This window comes from Hemitrygon akajei, chromosome 31, assembly GCF_048418815.1.
Source record: "Hemitrygon akajei chromosome 31, sHemAka1.3, whole genome shotgun sequence".
Classification (NCBI taxonomy): Eukaryota; Metazoa; Chordata; class Chondrichthyes; order Myliobatiformes; family Dasyatidae; genus Hemitrygon; species Hemitrygon akajei.
Genome location: NC_133154.1, coordinates 3,777,489 through 3,803,674, shown reverse-complemented (window position 1 = coordinate 3,803,674; position 26,186 = coordinate 3,777,489). Strand labels below are relative to the sequence as shown.

General features: G+C 47.9%; 1 protein-coding gene across 5 annotated transcripts in view; it reads left to right on the top strand.

Moving 5' to 3' along the window:
• Window positions 1-26,186, top strand: part of LOC140719394 (caspase recruitment domain-containing protein 11-like) — a 76,049-nt gene that overhangs the window by 573 nt on the left and 49,290 nt on the right. For 4 of the 5 annotated variants that reach the window (XM_073034013.1, XM_073034016.1, XM_073034015.1 and 1 more), the window contains exons 2-8: window positions 9,085-9,308; window positions 13,479-13,616; window positions 16,879-17,204; window positions 18,994-19,173; window positions 20,238-20,387; window positions 21,003-21,128; window positions 23,903-24,112. In XM_073034013.1, the coding sequence (XP_072890114.1) occupies window positions 9,098-9,308; window positions 13,479-13,616; window positions 16,879-17,204; window positions 18,994-19,173; window positions 20,238-20,387; window positions 21,003-21,128; window positions 23,903-24,112 (1,341 nt within the window). In that variant the 5' untranslated portion in view covers window positions 9,085-9,097. Of the gene's footprint in view, window positions 1-1,641; window positions 1,687-9,084; window positions 9,309-13,478; window positions 13,617-16,878; window positions 17,205-18,993; window positions 19,174-20,237; window positions 20,388-21,002; window positions 21,129-23,902; window positions 24,113-26,186 lie in introns of those variants that run through there. The other variant, XM_073034014.1, reaches the window with a different exon arrangement.

The window sequence follows — 26,186 nt, the reverse complement described above, 5'->3', positions numbered from 1 at the left end:
TTCGTCAGGAAGAGGCAAAAATTCAGAACAGGAAGGTAGGTGGAGGGAAAGCTGGTAGGTGATAGGTGAGAGCAGATGAGGCGGAAGGTGGGTGGGTGGAGGATCATCTCCCCCTGGCTACCCACCTCCTTCCCTTTCTTCCCCTCCTCTCCTATCAGATTCAAAGTACAGAGTCAAATATATTATCAGAGTACATACCCTGAAATTCTTTTACTGGCCTCTTCTTTAGCCTTTTACCTCTTCCACCTATCACCTGCCATCTTTTTACTTTATCCTTCCCTCACCTTTCCACCCACCTGGCTTCACCCTCCACCTGCCAGCTTGTAATCTCCTCCCTCCCCTCCACACTCAAACCTTCTGGCCCCCCCCCCCACTTCCCTTCCAGCCCTGATGGAGGGTCTCGGCCAAAAACATCGACTGCTTATTCCTCCCCATCGATGCTGCCTGACCAGCTGAGTTCCTCCAGTGTTTTGTGTGAGAGCTGGTCTCTCCTGATACATTGGTCTTGGGCGTGAGTACATCAGCACACTTACATTTAAATAGCGGCACGTTTCAGATGTGTAGGAACACAGAGCTCGTCTGAGAAAAGGACAAGCTGGCCTGGGCATGACACCTAGAGGAGCCTCTCTGAGCGTTATTAGACCACAAAACGTAGGCCACTTGGCCGAGTCTGCTCCATCAATCCATCGTGGCTGATTTATTAAAATAAAAGCATTGTTGAAAGATAGGAAGGGTGTTGGGGCTCTGGAGAGGGTGCAGAAGAGGTTTACCAGGATGCTGCCTGGTTTAGAGGGCTTGTCCCACCATGAGAGGTTGGATAAACTGGGGTTGTTTTCTCTGGAGCGACGGAGGCCGAGGGGAGATCTGATAGAGGTTTATAAGTTCATGCGAGGCACAGATAGAGGAGACAGGGAGTATCTTTTTCCCAGGGTAGAGATGTCTAATACCAGAGGGCATGCTTTAATGGTGAGAGGGGGTGGGTTCAAAGGGGATGTGAGGGGTAAATTTTTTACTCAGAGAGAGGTGGATGCCTGGAATGTGCTGCCTGGTCTGGTGGCAGAGGCAAATACATTGGAGGCTTTTAAGAGACATTTAGATAGACACATGGATGTAAGAAGGAAGGAGGCATGTGGACATTATCAGGTAGGAGGGATTAGTGTTTGGCTGTTTTTGATTTGCTTTTCCACATAGTGGGCCGAATGGCCTTTCCTGTGCTGTACTCTTCTTGTTCAGCGGGAATGTTGACAAAAGGCTCGCTCACTCCACGCGCCCCTCAAAGGAGAAGAACGCAGGGAGGTTCGAGGAAAGAGGTACAGACGTGGGGTGTAGACAGCTAAATGCACAGCCTCCGATGGCATAGTGATCAAATTCTGGATGAGTGAAAGCTAAGCAGTGCCTCTCAAAGGCTTGCTTTGTAAAGTATTGATCAGACTATGTGTGGTCAGTAAATATTAACCGTACAGAATTTACATTTTAATTCGTAAACACAAGAGATTTGCTGACGCTGGAAGACCAGAGCAGCACACTCAAAATGCTGGAGGAACTCAGCAGGTGAGGCAGCATCTACGGAGGGGAATAAACAGACGACATTTCGGGCTGAAACCTTTCATCGGGACTGGAGAAGAAGTGGGAAGAAGCCAGAATGAGAAGATTTGGGAGAAGGTGGTAGCTGATAGGTGAAACCAGGTGAGAGGGATGGTGGGTGGGTGGGGGAATGGGATGAAGTAAGAAGCTGGGAGATGATAGGTGGAAGAGGTAAAGGGCTGAAGAAGAAGGAATCTGATAGGAGAGGAGAGTGGACCATGGGGGAAAGGGAAGGAGGAGGGGCACCAGCGGGAGCTGACAGGCAGGTGAGGAGAATCAAAGAGGCTCAGAGAGGGGAGTCAGAATGGGGAATGGGAAAAGAGAGAAGGGCGAGTGAGGGAAGATTATACCAGATATTAGAGAAATTGATGTTCATGCCACCAAGTTGAGGCTAGCCAGGATGGAATAGGCACCGTTACTCTGCCAGCCCTAGAGTGGCCTCATCATGGCAGTAGAGGAGACCATGGACGGACGTGTCCGAATGGGAACGGGAAGTTGAATCAAAATCGGTAGCCACCAGGAAATCCTGCCTTTTGTGGCCGACTGAGTGAAATTGCTCCATGAACCATTTTTTACCGAGTCTCGCCGACATAGAAGCGGTCACACCAGGAGTACCGGACATGGTAGATGACCCCGACATATTGGCAGTGTTGCCTCACCCGGATTGCCTCGAGGGTGTTGCATGGGGCTTCCAGAAGACACTGAAGACACGAGATCTACCTGCCCGGACATTGGACGACATGGATTGGAGGTCAGATGATAAACGATGGCAAGTTTTAAATCGTCAGTAGGACTATATTGCTTTCGCAGTGTGGATATACAACGCTATACAGTGAGTTATAAACATCTACTCAAAAATAACCCAAGACAGAAGTTTCCTTCGGGATTTTTAATGAGATCTTACTTGTGAAAAGATATTATTGCTCCTGAGGATGGAGGTAGGTGCCTTTCCACCATGTTTTTCAAAGTGAAATCCAAATTAACTCACACAGAGAGTGACATATAAAACAGCTTACGTACAGGAAATGATACTCATACTAAACAAAGTCACGTAGCGGTTAACGTGATGCAATTACAGCTCAGAGCGTCGAAGTTCGGAGTTCGGTTCTGGTGTCCTCTGTAAGGAGCTTGTACAATCCTCCCCGTGACCGTGTGGGTTTCCTCTGGGGGCTCTAGTTTCCTCCCACAGTCCAAAGACGTACTGGTTGGCAGATTAACTGGTCATGTTAAATTGCCCCGTGATTAGGCTGGAGTAAAATCGGTGGGTTGTTGGCACAGTTCAAAGGGCTAAAAGGGCCTGTTCCACACTTCATCTCTAGAAAAAACTGTATACAAAATGAACTGTGCTCCTGGATGCCAGAACAGAATGTGGATGCGTTCTTTCTACTAACTCCAGATTCACGGGGTTCGAAGACTGATGCACACTTGACTAAAGTTTCTTCGTCACTGGATGTAAGGGATTCTTCTGCGTCCTTGTTAAAACCGGAAATTCTCCGGAACTGAGCTGGGCAAAGGTAAAAGGCACAGAGACGGAGGAATTGTACCAAAATCTAAAGCAGCAAGGCAGAGGAGGCAGGAGGAGGAACGAGGGCCTGTCAGTCAGCAAACCCAGAGTTCGGAGTCCCGTCATCAGCTAGTCTGGGGGTCAATACCACAGACTGAAGCACGAAGCTCAATCCGAAGTCTAGAGATCAGAGCTTAATGGCCGAAGCCTGGAGACTGGAGGCCCGGAAGCCTGTCCTGGAGTTGGAGGCCTCTCAGTGTTTGTGGGAGGGAGGAACAGCAGCTTGTTTTGCTCTTGTTGCTGGTTGTGCTCTGTGTTGTTCTGCCCAGCATCGTGGGAATGCTACATTGGCACTGGAATGTGAGACAGCACGTGCGGCTGCTCGCGGCACAGCCATAGCTACGTCGGCTGTGAACGCAAACAGACTTCACTGTGCGTTTCCACCCACGTGTGATAGATAAATCTGAAATCTGATTGTAAAGCTGAAGTGCTGCCGTCTGGGGAGCCACTCTGGGTCAAAGAGCACGAAGCGTTTTCCCAGGGTAGAGGAGTCTAAATCTGGAGGGCATTGATTTAAGGTGAGGGCTGAGGATGATTTAAAAGAGATCTGAGCGACAATTTTTTTTCACACAGAGTAGTGGAGGGTGGGTGAAACAAGCTGCCAGAGGGGGTATAATTACAGCATTTAAGAAAACTTGGAAAGGTACATGGATAGAACAGACCTAGAGGGATATAGGCTGAGACCAGCACATGTACACATACACTCAGTGGCCATTTCACTAGGTGGAGCAGTGAACCCAGTGCTGCTGTAGCCCGTCCATTTTGAGCTTCAATGTATTGTGCTGTTATTTGAGTTACTGTCAGCTTGAACCAGTCCGGCCATTCTCCTCTGACCTCTCTCATCAACAGGTCATCTTTGCCCACAGACTCACTGGATATTTATTTCATTTTTCGCACCATTCTCTCTGAACTCTAGAGACTCATGTAAATAAAAAAAATCCCAGGAGATCAGCAGTTTCTGAGATATTCTGCCACTGGCAATTATTCTACGGTCATAGTGACTTTGATCACGTTTCTTCCCCATTCTGATGTTTGGCCTGAACAACTGAACCTCGTGACCACGACTAGATATTTCCATTAACGAGCAGGTGGACCTAATGAAGTGGCCACTGAGCGGAAGACCATAAGACATAGGATCTGAATAAATCCATTCAGCCCATTCAGCTGATCTACTATCCCTTTTAACCCATTTCTCTACCTTCCCCCGCTAACCTTCAACACCCTAATTCCGAACCTGTCCTGGTTGGCATGGATGCGTTGGGCTGAAAGGCCTGTTTCTGTGCCTGAAGGATGCTCGTGACCTGTCAGAGACAGAACGGTTCCCTCTGCTGCAAGTAGGCAAGTGACAATCCTGTACGTTGTACCCGTACCGCAGCGCACTTATGCAGGTGACGATCAAGCTGACTTAATGTTCTGCGTAGTGTCTTAGAATCAGGTTTAATATCACCGGCGTACACTGTGAAAGCGGTCGTTTAGTGGCCGCTGCATAGTGCAGTACCGAAGTGTTACAATTTGTCAGTTCAGACATTAAACTGATTCAAAGGAAGAACACAGGTCTAACTTTGCGTTTACTTTAAACGAGGTGCACACGTATGGCCTGATAGCGTGATGATGTAGGCAATTAATGTATTTTTATATATATAAACCATAATTAACTACTCAAATGAACAAGAATGCTTAATCAAATAAGGTATATACAAGATTACTCAAATATTACTTAAATATTAAACAGACACCAATAATAATAAAAACTATAAATTACAATACGTATATATACTGTATACACACACATATATATATAGATATAGATAGATAGATATACACCTATAAGAATATAAAATTAAATAAATACTGCAAAAAGAGAGGAAAAATATGTGTCCTGATAAAGGAGGGGAAGAATCTGTTCCTGAAATGTTGAGTGTGTGCCTTCAGGCTCCTGACGGTGGCAATGAGAATAGGACATGCCCTGGGTGATGGGGGTCTGTAGTGACGGCACCGCCCTACCCGGGCAGCATCCATGCAGGCGTGTTCACGCACACACACACACACACACACACACACACACACACACACACACACACACACACACACACACACACACACACACACACACACACAGCGTAGCAGCTGAGTAGTATGTTGACACTGTGAATATTTTGTGTTGAATGCTGTGTTTTGGAGACCACTTTAGCATTTCCCCACCCCACCCTGAATCCTAGGGTGCCAGGTTTAATGTCTCTCTTATGAAAACACAAGAGATTCTGCAGATACTGTAAATCTTGAGCAATACCTTCAATATGCTGGAGTCAGGCACCAGACACGGAGAGGAGTAAACAGTTGACATTCCAAGCTGAGACTAGGACCCACATTCCTCTAGCCTCCTTGGCCATGGCTTGTACGTAGATGGACCAGGACAAAAGGTTTTAGGGCTGCCTTGTCCTGCATCATCAATCATCAGAGCTCCCTCAGAACGTCCTCCCCCACTGTGACCCTTCCCAGTGTTTGCATTTTAAAGGTTTCCTTCACCGTGTCGCTCTGACCCAGTTCACACGAGCACTGCAGAAGCTAACAGCAGTGAGAAGTGACACACCGCTTTGCACTGACCTCCAACAAACACAAGTCCTGACTCGCTTTCAGTTTGCAGCTATGGTGAAACTATTCCCCAGATCCCTCCTGCCCCGCAAACATCAGGCTCGTGAACCACCAGAGTGACATCACTCTCCTGGACTCCGAACTGATTCCATAACCTACAGGCCCACATTCAAGGACTCTACATGTTCTCAGTATGATTTATAAAGGAACATGGTAGCGTTGTGGTTAGCACGATGCTTTACAGTACAGGCAACCTGAGTTAATTCCCGCTGCTGCCCGTAAGGAGTTTGCATGTTCTCCCCGTGACCGCGTGGGTTTCTTCTGGGTGCTCTGGTTTCCTCCCACAGTCCAAAGACGAGCCAGTTGGTGGGTTAATTGGTCATTGTAAATATCCTGGGATTATGTTAGGGTTAAATCAGGGGATCACAGGGGGTGCAGCTCCAAGGGCTGGAAGGGCCTGTTCTATGCTGTACCTCTACAAATAACTTTTTAAAAAATTATTGGCATGATCCGTCTTCTTTTGCCAATTGGTTCTTTGTCACACAACATTTCCATGTAGTTTTTCATACATTCTGTTATATTCCTTTATTTTCCTATAAAAGCCTGCAAGAAAATTAATCTCGGAGTAGTATACGATGACATATATGCACTTTGATAATTACTTTGACCTCAGCAGCTCAATAAATTGTTCGTATTTAACAAACACGAATTGTGAGCAGTTCAAAGAAAGTTTATTAAATTCACACCTGGAATGGATTATGAGGATGGGTTGGACAGGCTGAGCTTGTCTTCACTGAAGAACAGAAGAGTAGTAGGCGAAGATTGGAATGTTTAAGATCTTGAGGCGTTTGACAGGGAGGATCCAGGAAGGACTTTCCTTCTTGTGTGAAAACGTAGAACTGGGCGCGATTGATTAAAACATAGAACCATACAGCTCAGGTACAGGCCCTTCAGCCCAAGATGTTGTGCCAAACCAATTGTATCAATAATCCAATGGCCAACTCAACTAATCCACTCTGTATACCCAACGGCCATCTCCTTCCATTTCCTTCACATTCATGTGCCTATCTTTAATGCTTCTGCCTCTACCACTCCCATGGGCAGTCCATTCCAGGCACCTGGCCTTCTCTGTGTAAGAAAGAGAACGCATTTCACATCTCCTTTGAACCCACCCCCTCTTGCCTTCAATGTATGCCCTCTGGTATTAGACATTTCAACCCTGGGAAACAGATAGTCTGTCTACTCTACCTGTGCTTCTCATAATCTCTATCACGTCTCCCCTCAGCCCCCACCACTCCCGAACCCAGGTTTGTCCAATCTCTCATTACAGCTCTGCTCTACTCTCCTGCTTGTTGCGCCGATGGCGTTTCGGGTCGCAATGATCGTCCTCCATCTCTGGCGGTGTTCATCGTGTCAGTAGCTTCCTCAAGGAATCAGCTTCAAGTACAAGGAAGCTCTTCAATCTGAGGAGACTTCAAGCTATTTCCAAAGCGACGGAGACTGTTCTGAGAGACTTCCTCTTTGCCGATGACTGCGCCCTGTATGCCGGCTCGGAGCCGGAGATGCCAGTCAATATGGACAAATCCTCCAGGGCTTGTGACGACTTCGGACTCACCATCAACATCAAAATGACCGAAGTCATGCATCAGCCTGCACCTCATGCACCGTACACAGAACCGGAAATCACAATCCAAGCACAGAAACTACAAGCAGTGGACCAGCTTACTCACTGTGGCAGCACCCTCTCCCGAGCAGTGACTATTGACGCAGAGGTTAACTGCAGAACAGCAAAGGCAAGTTCTGCTTTCGGTAGACTGCGCTGGAAGGCTCAACCATTTCCACGTGACTTGTCTTCGCAGAATATCAGGCCTCAGATGGCAGGACACGGAAGTTCAGTCTAGAGCAAGTCTCCCATGTCCACACACTGCTGATGAGAGTGGGCAGGTCATGTCATCCCCACGCCGGACGAGCGCATACCCAAGCAGCTCCTTTTTGGGGAACTCTCTGCTGGAAGACGCTCGCATGGAGGGCAGAAGAAACGTTACAAAGACACACTGAAGGCCTCCCTGAATCCGTTTGACACAGACACGAGCTCCTGGGAAACGCTGGCACAAAACCGCCCTACCTGGCACGGCCTCATCCACGAGGGCTGTCCAGCTCACGAAGCGGGGCGCACGGCCGAAGCACGACACAAGCGCGAGCTGCGCAACGACTGCAGTGCCTACACACGTCTGCCCAGCACGTGCCAGGACGTTCCGGACACACTGCGGCCAGTCTCAAAGTGACTAACGGTGTCGAGGTCTTCATCGACGACGATGGGGTCAGGGGTGGAGGGACAGGCCAACCGGCCTCCTTCTGCAGGTTGAATATTCTGTGACTCCAAGGACACTGATCAAACCTCAGGCTGGAGCTGCATCCAGAGGCAGTACTGTGCTGTTACGGGGTCCTTCCTCCGACGAGATCGTCACCTTTGGGTGTGAGAGTCCCGTGGTGTTATGCTGTCAGCATGACCTGGTCCCTCTCCCCACTGGATATGGCATCATGCTTCTCCGAGGATCACCACCTGGTCGTAGTGGGGAGGTTTGGGAGTTCCTGAGATCTTGAGGTTGATGCCGCCTGGAGCTTGGCTCCTGGTAGGGCCGTCTGAGATGGTAAGGTCGAGGTTCGGGCAAAGAGCGATTGAAACAAGTCCTCAATGGTGGAGCTGCCAGAAGCTGTCACCCATCTCAAAGTCAGTGAAAGCAGTGGAAGGCTGCAGCAGTGAAGGGTCCCCAGTCATCTTGCATTCCCAGACACCGGACCGAGTGGTGTCTGCCTTCTCACGCCCAGGCATTCTCATTTCATTCATTTTTAAATCTTTTTATTAATTATTATTGAAGATTAATGAAAAAGCTACATTAAGTCAATATGTCATTATGTACAATAAGGAATTAAATTAGCAAATAACTGATTAACAAAGCTAAGCAATATATCAATAATAAGAAGAGAAAATAAAGTGTTAAGAATATTTTTTTGAAAGAAAATGAAGAAAAAAAAAGAACCCCTACTAAAAAACCCCTACCGGCATTCTCCATTGAGGGAATAACCCCTTGGGAGGACATCACACTAATATGCTGTCAGCATGACCCAGTGTTCCAGCCTCGACATAGTTCTGGTTGTGGTCACATTACAGATGATGGGATCTTGCTGTGCACTTTAATGGCTGCCGCGCTGGCTGCACTGGAACACTGTACACTGGCTGTCAAGCACTTTTGTCTGTGATGAATAAATGCATGTCTCTCCTTTCCACGGCAGGTGCTTGATTTGCGGGCTCACTGACCCGGTGGCTCTGTTCTCTCTTGCAGTGCGGAGGGGGCGATGGACTGCGACCCAGGCCTCAGCCCGGAGGAGGCGGAGGCGGAGCAGGAGAAGCTGTGGGAGAAGATCGAGAGCAAGCGTCACATCCTGACCAAGACCATCAACCCCAGCAAGCTGACCGCCTACCTCCGCCAGTGCAGAGTCATCGATGAGGAGGACGAGGATGAGATCCTGCACTCACATCTGCTGACCTCCCGCAGGACTCGTGCAAGTTAGTCACTCGCTCGCTCGCTCACCAGTTGCCTTTTTCGGAAGTTTCCCAGAAACCCCTCCCCATGTTTGGGCAGAACCAATCTGAGCCCCTGAGAAACTGTGCGCCATTGCCCAAGGGTAGAGTGATAATCCGCCCCACTACTTCAATGTCTGGCTAGGACAAGCAGGATGGGCAGAATGTTCTCCTCATAGAGCCATTGTGTCCTTCCCTGCTGTCCATCATCATCCTGCTGGCTAGCAAAGCTCCCATCTGTACTAATCCTGCTTCTCAGCACTTGATCCACATCCTTCGCTGCCTCAGTAGATCAAGTGCTTCCCGAGATACTTAGTGAAAGAATCAGGCCCTACCACCAGACTCATCCGAGCTGCCAATCTGAGCGAGTCCCAGCGACTAGCCCGGGTCCTAGTGCGAGGGACAGCTTAGAGGATTTAAACGCCAGGCCAGGTGGACTGAAAAAGCAGGGTGATTTGACCGGAGGCGCAGGTCGGGCCGGTTCCGTACACTGCTCCACTCTCCGCTCCAGTGAGGCCGAGGCTGTGGGCCTGCTCTGCCTGCTCTGGGCTGCATGCCTGCCAGCTCCACTGCGATTTGCCCCGCTGCGTGGTGAACTGAGGCCGAGGCTGCGGCCTGTTCCGGCTGCTCTGGGCTGCATGCCTGCCAGCTCCACTGCGATTTGCCCCGCTGCGTGGTGAACTGAGGCCGAGGCTGCAGCCTGTTCCGGCTGCTCTGGGCTGCATACCTGCCAGCTCCACAGCGATTTGCCCCGCTGCGTGATGAACTGAGGCCGAGGCTGCGGCCTGTTCCGGCTGCTCCGGGCTTTGTGACTGTGGGCTCACTTTCATTCTGAATGCTGTAGCTTGCTCTTATCATTTGCACAAAGTGTGTGTTCATTCCTCTCTCTGCGCATTGGGAGTTTGTTGGTCTTTTTTAAATGGGTTATTTCAGGTTTCTTGTTCTGTGGCTGCCTGTAAGGAGATGAATCTCAAGATTATATAATTTATACATACTTTGTTGATAAATGTATTTTGCACTTTGAACTTTGAACCTTTTGCTCATGATAGGCTCATATTCCTCCACACTTTCCTATCCATGTCCCCGTCTATCACTTCCTCTGGCAGCTCATTCCATACACAGACATCTCACCTCTCCTGGAAGTTCAGGGAGTCTGCTGCATATTGATAGCGGCTCCCTGACACCCACAAATTATATAAAATGATTTTTTTGAGAGCGAGCGAGAGGGGGAGAGAGAAAGAGAGAGAGAGAGAGAGAGGAGATGGACAGAGCGAGTGACAGACGTAGTGAGAGAGTGACAGAGAGAGCATCCTGATTGGTCTCTCTTTGTGCTAAGTAGACCTATCAGTTTTCTCTGTGGGTGGGCTTTACAGTCAACCTCTCTCTCTCTTTCATTTCAGTTTAGTGTCCTGCAGCGCCATGGCAGAGTGTTCCAGAAAAAGAGAATATAAAACATACTTCACCTCAGACCACACTAAAGTGTACCCCTGCCTAATAGGGGTCAAAACTAACGACAGTGTTGCTCGCTGCACTGTTTGCAACACTGACTTTTCTATTGCCCACGGTGGGTTAAACTGTAAAAGACATGTTGAGGTGAGTTTAACAGGCGTCATTCATTCATTAGCATAGCGAGCGTTGTTTAAACTAGCTGGCTAGCTGCTAAAGAGCTACTCTATTGATGTCCTACGTGATGAGGCCAAACTCCCTGTAGACTTGCTTGAAGTTCTAACAGAATAAAAGAACGACTCCATGATAACATAATATAATATAATTGTGAATCTTGTGAATCTGCTGTCTTGCAAAATTAACAAGTTCATTGACACAGAATGCTAGGAGGTTGAGACTTCTGGGAAATTGCTCAAATCTGTCCAGCCAGCCACGTCACAGTACAAGGAAGGTTTGCAAAAGAAATAGAAAAGCTATTTGCATCAGCATTTAGCTATTAGCATTGAGACTGCCAACAAAATACTCAACAAGGAATATGTATGTGTGTGTGTGTAAATAGTTTCAATATGTGATCAAATAAATTGTTGTGTTCTTTCATAATCAAACGTCCTGTATACATACACCCTTGGCGGTCGATTGGGGGGGAATATGGGGTTGTGGGGGGGGGGTGGTGCTACCTACCTGATATGAGTTTTTGTAGGGTGGGATGTCTGCATACACCCACCACCCTCTGTGTGAAAAACTTGTCCGTCACCTCCTCTTCAAATACATCCCCTCTCACGTTAAACCTATGCCTCCTAGGGTTAGATTACCCACCATGGAAAGAGACTGCTACCGTTCGCTCATCTTGGCCTATTTCAGGAGTGTTAGCAAACAGAGTGTGATATGGATTATAGAGTTGATGTGAATAGGCTGTTTCCATTGAGAGTAGGGGAGATTCAAACAAGAGGACATGATTTGAGAGTTAGGGGGCAAAAGTTTAAGGGAAACACGAGGGGGTATTTCTTTACTCAGAGAGTGATAGCTGTGTGGAATGAGCTTCCTGTAGAAGTAGTAGAGGCCAGTTCAGTTGTGTCATTTAAGGTAAAATTGGATAGGTATATGGACAGGAAAGGAGTGGAGGGTTATGGGCTGAGTGCGGGTAGGTGGGACTAGGTGAGATGAAGAGTTCGGCATGGACTAGGAGGGCTGGAATGGCCTGTTTCCGTGCTGTGATTGTTATATGGTTTATATGGTTATATGGAACAGCTTAATAACACTCAATGTTGGTTCACAGGGTGGGGCTTCGAGAAGGCGTAGAGGAGAAACACAAATATTTTGGCAGGGCGGCTTAAACTCTGGTTAGGCACATCTGGAATACGGCTTTCAGTTCTGGTTGCCCCATTATAGGGCGAATGTGAGAGAGGGCACAGAAGAGGTTCTCCAAGGTGCTTCTTGGATTAGAGGCCTTGAGCTATAACGAGAAGTTAGACAGAATCGGGTCAATTTCTCTGGAGTGACAGAGGCTGAGGAGAAATCTGACAGAGATTTAGAATGTTATGAGGGGCTAGATGGAGTAGGCAGCAGGAACAACACTGAGAGGCATGCATTTATGATGGTGGCGGGTGAGCTCAAGGGGGATGAGGGGGAATCCAAGGCTATAGGCAGGTGTGGGTAGACCAGGTCACGTGAAGGGCCTGATTCTGTGCTCTGTGACACTGTGAGGGGTGCAGAGTAGTGGGCGTCTGAAATGCACTGGCGGGGGTGGTGGTGGAGGCAGCCATGACGGAGACATTGAAGAGGCTCTCCGTCACATGAATGGGCAGAGAATGGGTGTTGTGTGGGCAGAAGTGATCGGTTAAGCTAGTTGCTTAACTATGTTTAATCGGCTCAGCACAGATTGTGGGCTGAGTGGCCTGTGCCTAAGCTGTACTGTTCTATTTTGTCATTTTGACTGTCCGCTTGATAACCACGCCCATTTGGAATGCAGTATCTGTTCTGGAAGTCTGGTGTTGGCAGCCTCAATGACGTGACTGACCGCTGAGGGAGCTTAGACCTCACGGTTGAGAATGTTGGCCTGAGGAAAGACACTGACGTTGCTTTGCAGATCCAGCCACTGAACTTGGTAGCCTCCAACCTAATGGCATAAATATCAATCTTTCCTTCCGGTTAACAATTTTTCCCTCTCCCTCCCCTCTTCTTCTATTCCTCACTCTATCCTTTACCTCTTCTCAGCTGCCTATCACCTGTCTCTGGGTCCCCTCCTCATTCCCTCTCTCCCATGGTCCACTCTCCTCTCCTGTCAGATTCCTCCTTCTCCAGCCCTTGACCTTTCCCACCCACCTGGCTTCACCCATCACCTTCCAGCTATCCTCCTTCCCCTCCCCCCCCACTTATTTATTCGTGGGTCTTCCCCCTTCCTTCTCGGTCCTGAAGAAGGGTCTCAGCCTGAACTGTCGACTGTTTATTCATTTCCGTAGCTGCTGCCCGACCTGCTGAGTTCCTCCTGCATTGTGTGTGTGTTGCTCAGGATTCCCAGCACCTGCGGAGTTTCTTTGTGTTTATGATATTCTACATTCTGTTACTGCCTTTCAAACACTTATGCTTTTGAAATTATCTGTAAGGGCGGTTTGCAAGACGAAGCTTTTCTCTGTACCTCTGTGAAAATAATTAACCAATTACATTTACCAAGGCCGTTCCATCATAAACAAGTCTTTCTCCTCTCTTCAGGCCGTCTGCTGGACATCTTGCGTTGCCGTGGTAAACGTGGTTACCAAGCCTTCCTCGACTGCCTGGAACTTTACTACGCTGAACTGTACAAGTTAATCACAGGCAAGGAGCCAACCAGAAGTTGTTCGGTGCTAGTTGGTAAGTTATCAACTGTTTACCGTTAAACGATCATCACTGTCTAGTGAGAAGGTTATTGCATTTACACCGAAGTGCATTTGTTCAGACGGGTGACGTTTGTACAGTTATTGATCTTCCCCTGGACTGATGTTTGCTCAGCTCGATCCGTGGAAGGAAATTGGACATGACCTTGTTCTGTGTTGTGGAAAATGGGCATTTTGTGATGAAAGAGATCAGCTTTCTTTTTCACATTTGCATCAAACATTGCTTGCGTCAAATTGAGTCAGTGAGGATTGTGCTGGGTGGCCCATTAGTGTCGCCACGCAGTCGGCACGAGCGTAGCGTGTCCTCAACTCACTAGCCCTAACCGTACATCTTTGGAACGTTGGAGGAAACCAGAGCACCCAGAGGAAACCCATGCGGACATGGAGAGAACGTACACACTCCTTGCAGGCATTGAAATCTAACTGGTAATTGCTGGCGCTATAAAGCAATGCGCTGTTGGATCCCGGTTTATCTTCTGATCCTTAGGATTATTTCAGAGTCAGGAATGATGAGCATCTTAATTCTAATGATTGTTTATTTTAGAGTACAAACATGCAAATACTAAGGAAACTAAATAAAGAGTTGAGAAAGCTAAGGGGTAAATGAACAACAAAGAATACAAAGACAAAAAGAATAAAAGTGGCAACTCTGAAAAATCCATCACCTTTATCGTTGAGATAAGAAATTCTTTGAATAGAAATAAACTAGTTAATAGGTTACATAATTAAATCAATTACATCCGTGGGTGATGTGTTAATAATTAGCCAATGAAAATTGAGTAAGGTGATAAACCGTTAGTTTAGCTGCTATACCACTTTCTGCCAGTGAGTGGGGATGAACCACTGCAAACAGTGAAAAATACATGAGTTTGTTAAAAAGTAGAAAGCTTATAAAAAGTGAAAAAGTCACTGGTGCTTTCGCAGTGTATATGACAAATAAATGCTTCTCGGGCTTCCAGCTGGGTACAGGTATCGATGACAAACTGCCAGCTTCTTCAGGGATAATGCTTCAGCATGTCTAGTGTGGTGGTATTTATATCCCGGTAGTCCATCCCTCCTGATTGGTTAGTCCTCATCCAATCAGGCGGCAAAACTACCGTGCCGTGCCAATGGCTTTTGGGACCGCCTGGTAAAGGAAGCCATTGAAATAAAACTAAAGAAAAAGAATTTTTACAACGACAAAGGTCTCGTAAGCAAGATAGGAGAGCAGAAACGTGATTGGATGAGAACTACCGGGTTATAAATACTATCTGACTAGGCATGCCCTAGGCAGCAGAGATCTTCATTGCAACATCAGGTAGAATTAATACTTGTACCTGGCTGGAAGCCCAAAAAGAGTTTATTTGCCCTTATAAAAAATATTATTTTAAAAAAACAGCAGTTGTCAACAGCACTAATCACTACGCTATCGTGCCACCAGCATGTTGGTTATAGAAATATTTAAAAAACCCTGCAAAAACTGAGCAGGTGAAGCCACATTTGTCCAATCAGAAACCTAGTTGAAGTTTCGTATAGAATAGTTTCAATAGCTTAGTAAGTGTAGGTGGAAGGATTTCAGCCCGAAACGTTGACTGTACTCTTTTCCATAGATGCTGCCTGGCCTGCTGAGTTCCTCCGGCATCTTGTGTTCGTTGCTCTGGATCTCCAGCATTTGCAGATTTTCTCTTGTTTGTGTCCAGATTACTACTGATGGCTAACAAGGGAGAGCATGATGATTGGAGGAAAATAACCACCAAGTAGACTGCAACCTTGTCATAGGGTTTGAAGGATCACATGCCTCGATGACCCAGACAGCCATATTGGCTGGAGTCAGGGCCTTGTGCTTTGGCTCTTGGTAGGGTCACCATGCCAACCAGGTCAAAGGGTAGAGGCCAGACAAAGAGAGTGGCATTTGTTGTCTTTGGCGCAGCAGTACAGTGCAATACATATTCATGGGAAAAAATATGAAATACATAGAACAATACAGCACAGTGCAGGCCCTTCGGCCCACAATGTTCTGCTGACCCTTAAACCCTGCCTCCCATATAACCCCCCACCTTAAATTCCTCCATATACCTGTCTAGTAGTCTCTTAAACTTCACTAGTGTATCTGCCTCCACCTCTGACTCAGGCAGTGCATCTCTGAGCAAAAGCCCTTCCTCTAATATCCCCCTTTAACTTCCCACCCCTTACCTTAAAGCCATGTCCTCTTGTACTGGGGAAGAGGCGCTGGCTGTCCACTCTGTCTATTACCCTAAGTATATTCCTATTAAATAGTTAAATAAATAGTGCAAAAACAGAAATAAAGAAGTAGTGAGGTAATGGTTATGGGTTCAATGTTCATTCGGAAAGAGAGGGGAAGAAGCTGTTCCGGAATAATTGAGTGTGTGTCTTCAGGCTTCTGTACCTCCTCCCTGATGTTAACGATGACGAGAGGGCACTCTCTTACACAGATTGGCGGGTGTGTGGAACATTCTGCCTCCACAGATGCTGCCCGGCCCCCTGAGTCCCTGTCAGGTCAACACCATCAGTGAAGCGAACGGGGTGGCTTGGTTTAATGCGTGTTGAATTGAGTTGACTTTATTACTTACATCCTTCATGTACACGAGGAGTAAGAATCTTTACGTTACCATGCACATCAAAACATACAGAAAAATGTGTTGTTCAAATCAAATCAGCGAGCATTGTGCTTGGCGGCCCACAAGAATCGCCAAGCTACCAGCACCCACATAGCACACCCGCAGCTCACAACCCGCTAACCCTCAACTGTGCGTCTTCGGAAAGTGGGAGGAAACCGGAGCCGTGGAGAAAACTGACTGGGTCACGTGGAGCACGTACAAACTCGTTACAGACAGCAGCGGGGATCGAACCCCCGATCTTACATCTGGCTGCTGTAATAGCGGTATGCTAGCCACTACCCTACTGTGCCGTCCTTGCGTGATGGGGAAACACGGCAGCGTAGTGATAAGTATAACACCACTACAGCGCCAGCCACCCGGGTCCAAATCCTGCTGTTCTCGAAAAAGAGTTAATACGTTCTCCCCGTGACGGTTTGCGTTTTCTCCAGGTTCCTCCCCCGTTCCAAAGGTGTACGAGTCATTGGTGACAGGAGTACGACTGGGCCGGAAGGGCCTGTAACTGTGCTGTATCTCTGAAATTAAAAATTAAAATTCAGCCTAAGCACTGCATGCCACGATCTTCAGTAAAGGTGTAACATTATTGAATGAATGGCGCTTGTCTCCTGTGTTCTCTCCTTGCAGTGGAGGAGGGTTATGAGGGATTGACTCAGTTCCTGATGTGTGAGGCCGTGAAGGTTCAGAAGCAACTGAGGGACCGCGACATGGAGATCCACAAGCTCCAGAGCAAGTGCGAGGAGGTGCAGGAGGCCAACAAGCAGCTCGGCCAGCAGGCCCAGGCGCTGAGGGGCTTCGAGGAGCGCTACCACAAGCTGAAGGAGGAGTTCAAGGTCTTCAACAACCAACTCAACAAGCTGAGGGAGGACAGCTACGTGCTGGCGATGAAGCACGCCCAGCTCCACGAGGAGAAGAACATGGTGACGATGAGGAACCGAGACCTGCAGTTCGAGGTGAGGAACCAGGCTGCTGAGGGAGGAGTTTGAGAGTTTGACCCACTCTCCCAACATGCACTTCAGTAATACCTGTCTGCGTGTGAATCAGTCTGAGTCTGTGAGTGTGTCTGTGTGTGAGTCTGTGAGTGTGTCTGTGTCTGTGTGTGTGTGAGTCTGTGAGTGTGTCTGTCTCTGTGTCTGTGTGTGTGTGTGTGTGTGTGTGTGTGTCTGTCTGTCTCTGTGTCTGTGAGTGTGTGTGTGTGTGTGTGTGTGTGTGTCTGTGTGTCTGTGTCTGTCTCTGTGTCTGTGTGTCTGAGTCTGTGAATGTGTCTGTCTCTGTGTCTGTGTGTGTGAGTGTGTTATGTGTGTGTGTGTGTGTCTGTCTCTGTGTCTGTGTGTGTGTGGGTGTGTGTGTGTGGGTGTGTCTGTGTGGGTTATATCTATGTATATTAGTGTGTGTCTGTGTGTGTGTGAATGTGAGAGTGTGAAGTTCAAGTTTAATCGTCATTCCACCATACACAAACAGCCATGAATTCAGCCAAATGAAGGCGTGTTGTTCCGGGGCCAAGGTGCAACACGCAGTCCCAACAGTCACTCGGCACAAGGCACACAGAGCATAGAAAACCTACAGCACAATACAGGCCCTTCGGCCCACAAAGCTGTGCCCAACATGTCGATATTCGATAGCAGTAAACATACAGTCACAAGACAAGCAGGTGTCAGCTGCCGCAGACAGACGTACGTGCGCGCACGTAGTCCAGCTTACCTCCTCCCGAGTGAACACTGGAGGGAGGTGCTGATGGTAGGCCCAGCCCCCGGTCCAGCATGGGAGCCATGCCACACTGCCTCGGGTGTCTCCCCTCCAACATGTCTGCAACAGAGAACGCCACGGCACAGGCCACGCAGCTCCCTCGCAATAAACCAGTGAACCAGGCTCACAATGTCACCAATGTCCAACAGGGCCTAGCAATCACCAGAAAGACATCACTCGCTGTCAGACTGCACACCAACTCAGATGCCTTCCCGTAGCACAGCCTGCACCAGATCCAGCTCCCCCGCCAACGAGCAGCGTGACCTGCAGTGGCTGAAGTTCTCTATGTCCAGCAATACCTTGTAATTGTAGAAAAGACAAAACCACGTTTGGTTGACCCCAGAGAGGCCATTTTGTCCGAGTAACTGCCATCTTACTCTGTGCGAGTGGATTAACTTTGCAGCTCATAGTACGTTTCATGCATTGTTCTGTACTGCTGATGTAAAGCATACGTATATCAGTGATAACAAACCTGACTCTGATTCTGTTGTTTCAAATTCCGATTGTGATTCCGATTCCAATTGCGATTCTGATTCCAATTCCGATTGCGATTCTGATTCCAATTCTGATTCCAATTCCGATTGCGATTCTGATTCCAATTCCGATTGCAATTCTGATTCCAATTCCAATTCCAATTGCGAATCTGATTCCAATTTCCATTCCAATTCCGATTCCGATTGCGATTCTGATTCCAATTCTGATTCTGATTGCGATTCTGATTCTAATTCCAATTCCGATTGCGAATCTGATTCCAATTCCGATTCTGATTGCGATTCTGATTCTAATTCCAATTCCGATTGTGAATCTGATTCCAGTTCCAATTCTGATTGCGATTCTGATTCCAATTCCGATTGCGATTCTGATTCCAATTTTGATTCCAATTGCGATTCCGATTCCGATCCTGTTCCTGTTTCTGATTCCGATTACATTGCTTGTGTCAGATTGAGAGCCAGGACAGGTTGGTCGGCTTCTCGGTAACAATGGGCTGTCTTGCAGAACGACCAGATGAGGTGCAAGCTGGCGGGGATGGAGGAGGAGTGCCTGCTGGCCCGGAGGCTCTCCAGCAAGCTGCAAGAGGACATGGAGAGCATGCCCAGCAAGCAGAGCATCAGCAAGCTGCAGCTCGACAACCAGCAACTGCGCTCCACCATCCAGGAGCTGCAGCACTTCCTGCAGGTAAACCGCTTGGGCGCACGGCACGGGTGGGCTGCTTTACCGAGCTCAGGGAGAATCGCCCTTCCTCGTAGTGCACCGCCATAACGAGTGTGTGTGTGTGTGTGTGTGTGTGTGTGTGTGTGTGAGTGTGTGTGTGTGTGTGTGTGTGAGTGTGTGTGTGTGTGTGTGTGTGTGTGTGTGTGTGAGTGTGGGTGTGTGTGTGTGTGTGTGAGCGTGTGTGTATGTGTGTGTGTGTGTGAGTGTGGGTGTGTGAGTGTGTGTGTGTGTGTGAGTGAGTGAGTGTGTGTGTGAGAGAGTGTGTGAGTGAGTGTGTGTGAGTGTGAGTGTCTGTGTGTGAGTGTGTGTGTGAGTGTGAGTGCGTGTGTGAATGAGTGTGTGAGTGTGAGTGTGTGTGAGTGAGTGTGTGTGTGAGTGTGTGTATGTGTGAGTGTGAGTGTGAGTGAGTGTGTGTGAGTGTGAGTGTGTGTGTGAGTGTGAGTGCGTGTGTGAATGAGTGTGTGTGTGTAAGTGTGTGAGTGTGAGTGTGTGTGTGAGTGTGTGTATGTGTGAGTGTGAGTGTGAGTGAGTGTGTGTGAGTGTGAGTGTGTGTGTGAGTGTGAGTGTGAGTGTGTGAATGTGTGTGTGAGTGTGAGTGTGAGTGTGTGTGTCTGTGTGTGAGTGTGTGTGTGAGTGTGAGTGCGTGTGTGAATGAGTGTGTGTGTGTGAGTGTGTGAGTGTGAGTGTGTGTGTGAGTGTGTGTATGTGTGAGTGTGAGTGTGAGTGAGTGTGTGTGAGTGTGAGTGTGTGTGTGAGTGTGAGTGTGAGTGTGTGAATGTGTGTGTGAGTGTGAGTGTGAGTGTGTGTGTGTGAGTGTGAGTGTGTGTGTGTGTGTGTGAGTGTGAGTGTGTGTGTGAGTGTGAGTGTGTGTGAGAGAGTGTGTGTGTGTGTGTGGGGGGGGGGGAAGGGGGCTGTTTCCTATAACATTCCTGATAAATGATTCCCTCATATCAGTTCCTCAGTTCTCCTGCTGTTCACTCAGACTGGGATGATTCACATTTTATTTCTGTCATTTGTCCTCCTGACAGACAAAGAACAACTTTCCCAGCATGGACAAGGTGTTCCTGGACATCATGGACCACGACCGGAGGGAAGCCCTCGAGGAGAGGCAGGCGTTGGTAGAGAAGATCCACAATATTAGCCTGGAGCTCCAGCAAGCCGAGAACCTCCGGGACAAGGTTGGTAAACCTGGTCCGGATACTCAATAGATTCCCCCTCCGTTCCCTCTGGTTGGCTGTGGCTGGTTTCCACGTCCACAGGGAGAGTCTGGTTCCACCCTATCGTCAACAGTATCTCAGTCGCCAGTGAGCCAGTGGGGGTATGAATCCCACCCAAGCCAGCTGGGTGGGAATGATGAATTGACTGGGACCAGGGACCCGTTACCCTAGCAACACACACAACATGCCGGAGGAATTTAGCACGTCAAGCAATGTCTATGTAAATGAATAAACAGTTAGTGGTTCAGGCCAAGGCCCTTCATGAGGACTGGAAAGAACGGGGGAAGAAGCCAGAATGAAGGGAGGGTGGGAGGACGAGCTAGAAGATGGTAGGAGAAGCCAGGAGGGTGGGAAAGAGGGATGAAGTGCAAAGCTGGGAGGTGACAGGTGGAAAAAGTAAAGGGCTGGAGAAAAGGGAATCTGATAAGAGAGGAGAGTGATTGACACCACCTCACAGTGAGACCAGTTTTCTGAAGAGCCACTGTTTAGAGATACTGTGGCACCTAAAGACCAGCCACGGGTTATCTTCCCTAACTGAAGTCTGCGCAACACTGAAGGAATCTTATTTTGATCTAGCTCCTGAGGGAGAAGGAAGACCTGGGCCTCCAGTTCACACTGCTCACAAAGGAATGTCAAATGCAAAAGCGGAGGCTTGAAACTGTTCTGCAGCAAATCGAAGAGGTTGAGAAGGAACGGGACCAGGTACAGTTCAAAGCCAGCAGCACAGGCCCTGAACCAGGGCGGATTCACTTTATTCACTCCTCTGTGAGCTTCCAGTGCACGTCCTTGAGGTTCCTAGCACCCTCGTGTTCCTTGTCGTCTCCCAGACTCCTTGTGGGTCCTCAGACCTAAACGATCAGCCTCCTGAACCAGAGTGGGCAACTTCACTCACCACAACACTGAACTGATTCCACAACCTACTGACTCACTTTCAGGGACTCTACGCCTCATGTTCTCTGTATTATTTATTTATTTGTTTGTTTACTTGTTTATTATTTGGGTTTCTTTGTGTATTTTCACAATCTTTCTTCTCTTGCACATTGGGTTCCCAGTTTTTTCAGTGACTCTTTGTATCTACTGTGAATGCCCACAAGAAAATGAATCTCAGGGTTGTATATGGCGACCATAAGACCATAAGATATAGGAGCAGAATTAGGCCATTCGGCCCATCGAGTGTGCTCTGCCATTTCAGCATGGCTGATCCAATTGTCCTCTCAGCCCCAGTCTCCTGCCTTCTCCCCGTATCCCTTCATGCTCAATAGGTTCAAAGGTACATTTAATGTCAGAGAAATGTACACAATATACACCCCGAAATGCTTTTTCTTCCCAAACATCCACGAAAACAGAGGAGTGCCCCAAAGAATGAATGACAGTTAAATGTTAGAACCCAAAGCTCCCCCCTCCCATGCGTAACCAGCAGCAAAGCAACGACCCCCCCTCCCCACCAACAGAAAGCATCAGCGGCCCCCACCGAGCACTCGAACGAGCAGCAAAGCAACAGTAAAGACACAGACTTGCAGTACCCCAAAGACTACTCGTTCACCCGCTGTTCGACATACCACAGGCTCTCTCTCTCTTTCTCCCTAATAGGGGAAAAAGAGGTGTCCTCGTTTCACAGCGAGAGGGGAGACATAACAACAACTTGCTGATTTATGGTGTTAGAAGGCTGTGCGTGGCTTTTTCCGAGCTCTGTGCCCAAAGAGCTCGGGTCTCTGGACACACGGCCGGCAGCCGGTTTGCTGCGCTGATGTTCCACCTCCCACGATGCATCAGACAACGGCGGCAACGGCCTCAAACCCACCTACCTCCAGAGCCTTGAAAATCTGACACTCCAAAGGTGCGCTGGTCTTCCACGCCGCGTCCTTGGCATATCGAAAAGCGGCCGGTCGTGCGGCTCCAAGTGTGGGTCCCATTTCCGCAAAGAACCAAAGTCTGCGTTTAACTGCAGCTCAGGGTTCAAAAGAAACTTGAAAAGGATAAGAAGAGATACCAAAGATAGAAATAGAGCTGTTTCCAAAGATGGAAGCAAAGGAGTCGCCATTGGGCGCCATCGTCCTCCTAAACTCCTGGGCAATCAAGTATCTAACGGCCTCGACCTTAAATGTACCCAACGACTCGGCCTCCACAGGTGCCTGTGGCAATGAATCACTCTCTGGCTAAAGAAATTTCTCCTCATCTCCACTCTAAAAGGACGACGACCCTCTATTCTGAGGCCGTGTTCTCTGGTTTTAGACTCTTCCACCATAGGAAACATGATCTCCACATCCACTCGGACAAAGCCTTTCAACATTTAATAGGTTTCAATGAGGTCACCTCTCAATCTTCTAAACTCCAGTTAGAGACTCAGAGCCATTAAATGCTCCTCTATGACAAGCCTTTCAATCCCAGAATCATTTTCATGAACTTCCTTTGAACCCTCTCTAATGTCAGCACCTCCTTTCAAAGAAAAGGGGAACAAAACTGCTCACAATACTCCAAGTGAGGCCTCACCAGTGATTTATAAAGCCTCCTTGCTTTTATAACTTACAGTAATTTCTATATGTTTGTGCCGTACTGCAGCCACCAAGCAACAAATCTTATGCCACATTCAAGATTCACAATTGTTTAATGTCATTTCCTGTACACAGATGTAACGAGAACAAAATAATTGTTACTCCGTATCCGATGCAATACAAAAAAAAATTGCAGGGAATACAATAATTTAAAAAGATTACAAAAAATATAAATACGTTAGATAGTTTACATGCATAGATTGATTGTGTGTCCATAAACTGATGCTTGGCCTTACATAACATGACCAACAGGAAATAATAAAGTTATGGTGGAGTTAGTGTTGATCACTTGGGGAAGGGAATTGTGTATTGGAAATGAGTTAAACAAGAGAATAAAATAATTGTTACTCTGGATCCGATGCAACACAAAAAAAACACAGAAGATAAAGAGCACAACAATAATGATAAACACAAATACATAAGGTAGTTTCTACAATTTTCTGCTTTATATGTTTCTATGTAAAATGAATCCCAAGGTGGTACGTGGTTTCATATGCGTATTTTGGTAATAAACTCTACTTCGACATGATGCCACGGCTAGCCGACTATTGTGGCTCGGAGTGTGGGAATCTGGGGTATAATCCTGCCGTCTCGGCAAGGAGTTTGTACGTCTTTTCCATGGTTTTTCCGCGGGTCCTCCGGTCCAACTGGTCATTGTAAATTATCCTGTGGTTGGGCTAGGGTTGTCGGGGTTGCTAGGCAGCGTGGCTGAAGGGGCCAATGAACTAATCTGTGTTGTGCCTCTAAATAAATAAACAGACTGTATGCCCACCAAGTGATGCTAGACTGTACATGAGGTGACTGACAGGAAATAATGAAGTGCTGGTGGAGGTGTTGTTTGGGGAAAGGAACTGTTTCTGAGTGATAATAAATATAATTCTGATTCTGAAGCCTTTCTCACTTGTGCAATGTCTCTGCCAACAGGCGTATAAAGCTCGGGACGAGGTGCACTCCGTCAACGCCCAGCTCCTGCTGGACAACAGCAGGTATCGGCGGGAGATCTGGGGAATGGAGGAGAAGTACGATCGGCTGCAGATGGAACTGACCAGGAAGGAGGGAGAGGTGTCGGTCTTACAGTACCGGCTGATGGAGCGGAGATCAACCAGCGCCAGTCTGGACCTTCCAGACCTCTGTGTAATACCTTTACCTCAGTCCTTTAAAGACCATAGGACAGAGGGTCATAATTAGGTCATTAAGTGTAAATAAGGGTGAAAGAATAAAGAGAAAATTTATGTGGATGTTGCTGGGTCTGGCAGACCTGAGTTATAAGGAAAGATCGAATAGGTTAGGACTTTATTCCTTGGAGCATAGAAGATTGAGAGGAGATTTGATAGAGGGATACAAAATTCTGAAAGTATAGATAGGGAAAATGCAAGCAGGCTTTTCCCACTGAGGTTGCGTTGGACTATAACTAGAGGTCATGGGTTAAGGGTGAAAGGTGCAAAGTTTAAGTTGAATGTGAAGGGAAAGCTCTTCACTGAGAGGGTGGTGAGCGTGTGGAATGAGCTGCCAGCACAAGTGGTGCATGTGAGCTCGATTTCAACATTTAAGAGAAGTTTGGATAGGTACGTGGATGGTAGGGCTACGGTCCTGGTGCAGGTCAATGGGAGTAGGCAGTTTAAATGGTTCAGCATGGACTAGATGGGCCAAAGGGCCTATTTCTGTGCTGTACTTTTCTATGACTCTTCGACTCTAAGCTGCTTTTCCCAGACAGCAGTGAATCTGTGGAATTCTCTGCCCTGGGAAGCAGTAGAGGTAGCCTCACTAAATATATTTAAGACACAGTGCGATAGATTTTTGCAGAGCAGGGGAATGAAGGGTGATGGGAAAAAGGTCGAGGGGCTGATCAGCCTTGATGTGATGGGGCAGGCTCAACAGGCAAAATGGCTGGCTCCTGTTCCCACCTCTTGTGATCTAAATACTTTAGAAGTCATCAAAACAAAAGAAATATACAATATGGGAGGCCATACAGTCAGTGGTGTCTGTGTGGATCCATTATTCCCACCTCCACACTGGGCCCCCACTCCTCTCCCATCGCCACTCTCAGTCCCGATGTAGGGTCTTCACCAGAAACATTTCCTCCACAGATTCGGCTCAAGCCGCTGAGTTCCGTCAGCAGTTTGGCTGTTATGCCAGATTCCAGCTGAGAAGGGGTCATCTTTCTCCCTGGAAAACCTGCCAAGTGCAGCCTGAAGCACTCTGAACTTCTGCAGAAGCACTCTGTGGTGTGGAAAACGATCTAGTGCTTTCCCAGCACTTAGAATGAATAAATTCTTCTCCGGCTTCCATCCGGGTACAGGCATCAATGTTAGCTGACTTTTCGATGGCAAACTCCGCCATTTTCATCGCTGATGAAGAATTTTCCTCTCAGGTTCCCCCTAAACAGTTCAGCTTTCACCCCAGACCCATGACCTATTGATGCACCATCGATAACTCTCGGAGACGGGAGGTGAACGATAGGCTTTTATTAGCAGCAAAAGGGAGCACGGCATCTCGGAGACTGAGGGAGGAGTCTTTATGCAGGGGTCAGTGGGAGGAGCCACAGGAGGAGTCAGCAGGGGGTCTGTGGGAGGAGCCACAGGAGCAGTCAGCAGGGGGTCTGTGGGAGGAGTCAGCAGGGGTCTGTGGGAGGAGCCACAGGAGCAGTCAGCAGGGGGGGCGTGTCCGGACAGGTATACATGGTTCACCACACCTCTCGTTCTAGTCTCGCCCAGCTCAGTGGAAAATCAGGTGTAGTGTAATCCTGCTGAAGGGTCTCGGCCCAGTGTTCTTTTCCGTAGATGCTGCCTGGCCTGCTGAGCTCCTCCAGCATTTTGTGTGTGTTGCTGAGTGGGAATTATATTTACCCTGTCTATACCCCTCATGTGCATGTGCCTGATGTAAACTGTACCAGTTTACGGTTACTATTCTATAGATTTGTTGAGTATGCCTGCAGAAAAAGAATCTCAGGGTTGTGTGTGATGACCTGTATGTACTCTGATAATGAATTTTACTTTCAACTTTGTACCTCTATTAAATCTGCACTCATCCTCCTGCGCTCCAGGGAATGAAGTCCGAACCATTCCCTATAACTCAGTCCTCAAGTCCCAGCAACGTCATTGTGAATTTTCTCTGTATTCTTTCGCTCTCGTTATGTGACTAGAACTGCCCATAGTACTCCATCTTCGGCCTCGCCTGTCCTCTGCCGGTGCTCTGTCTGTTCAATTTA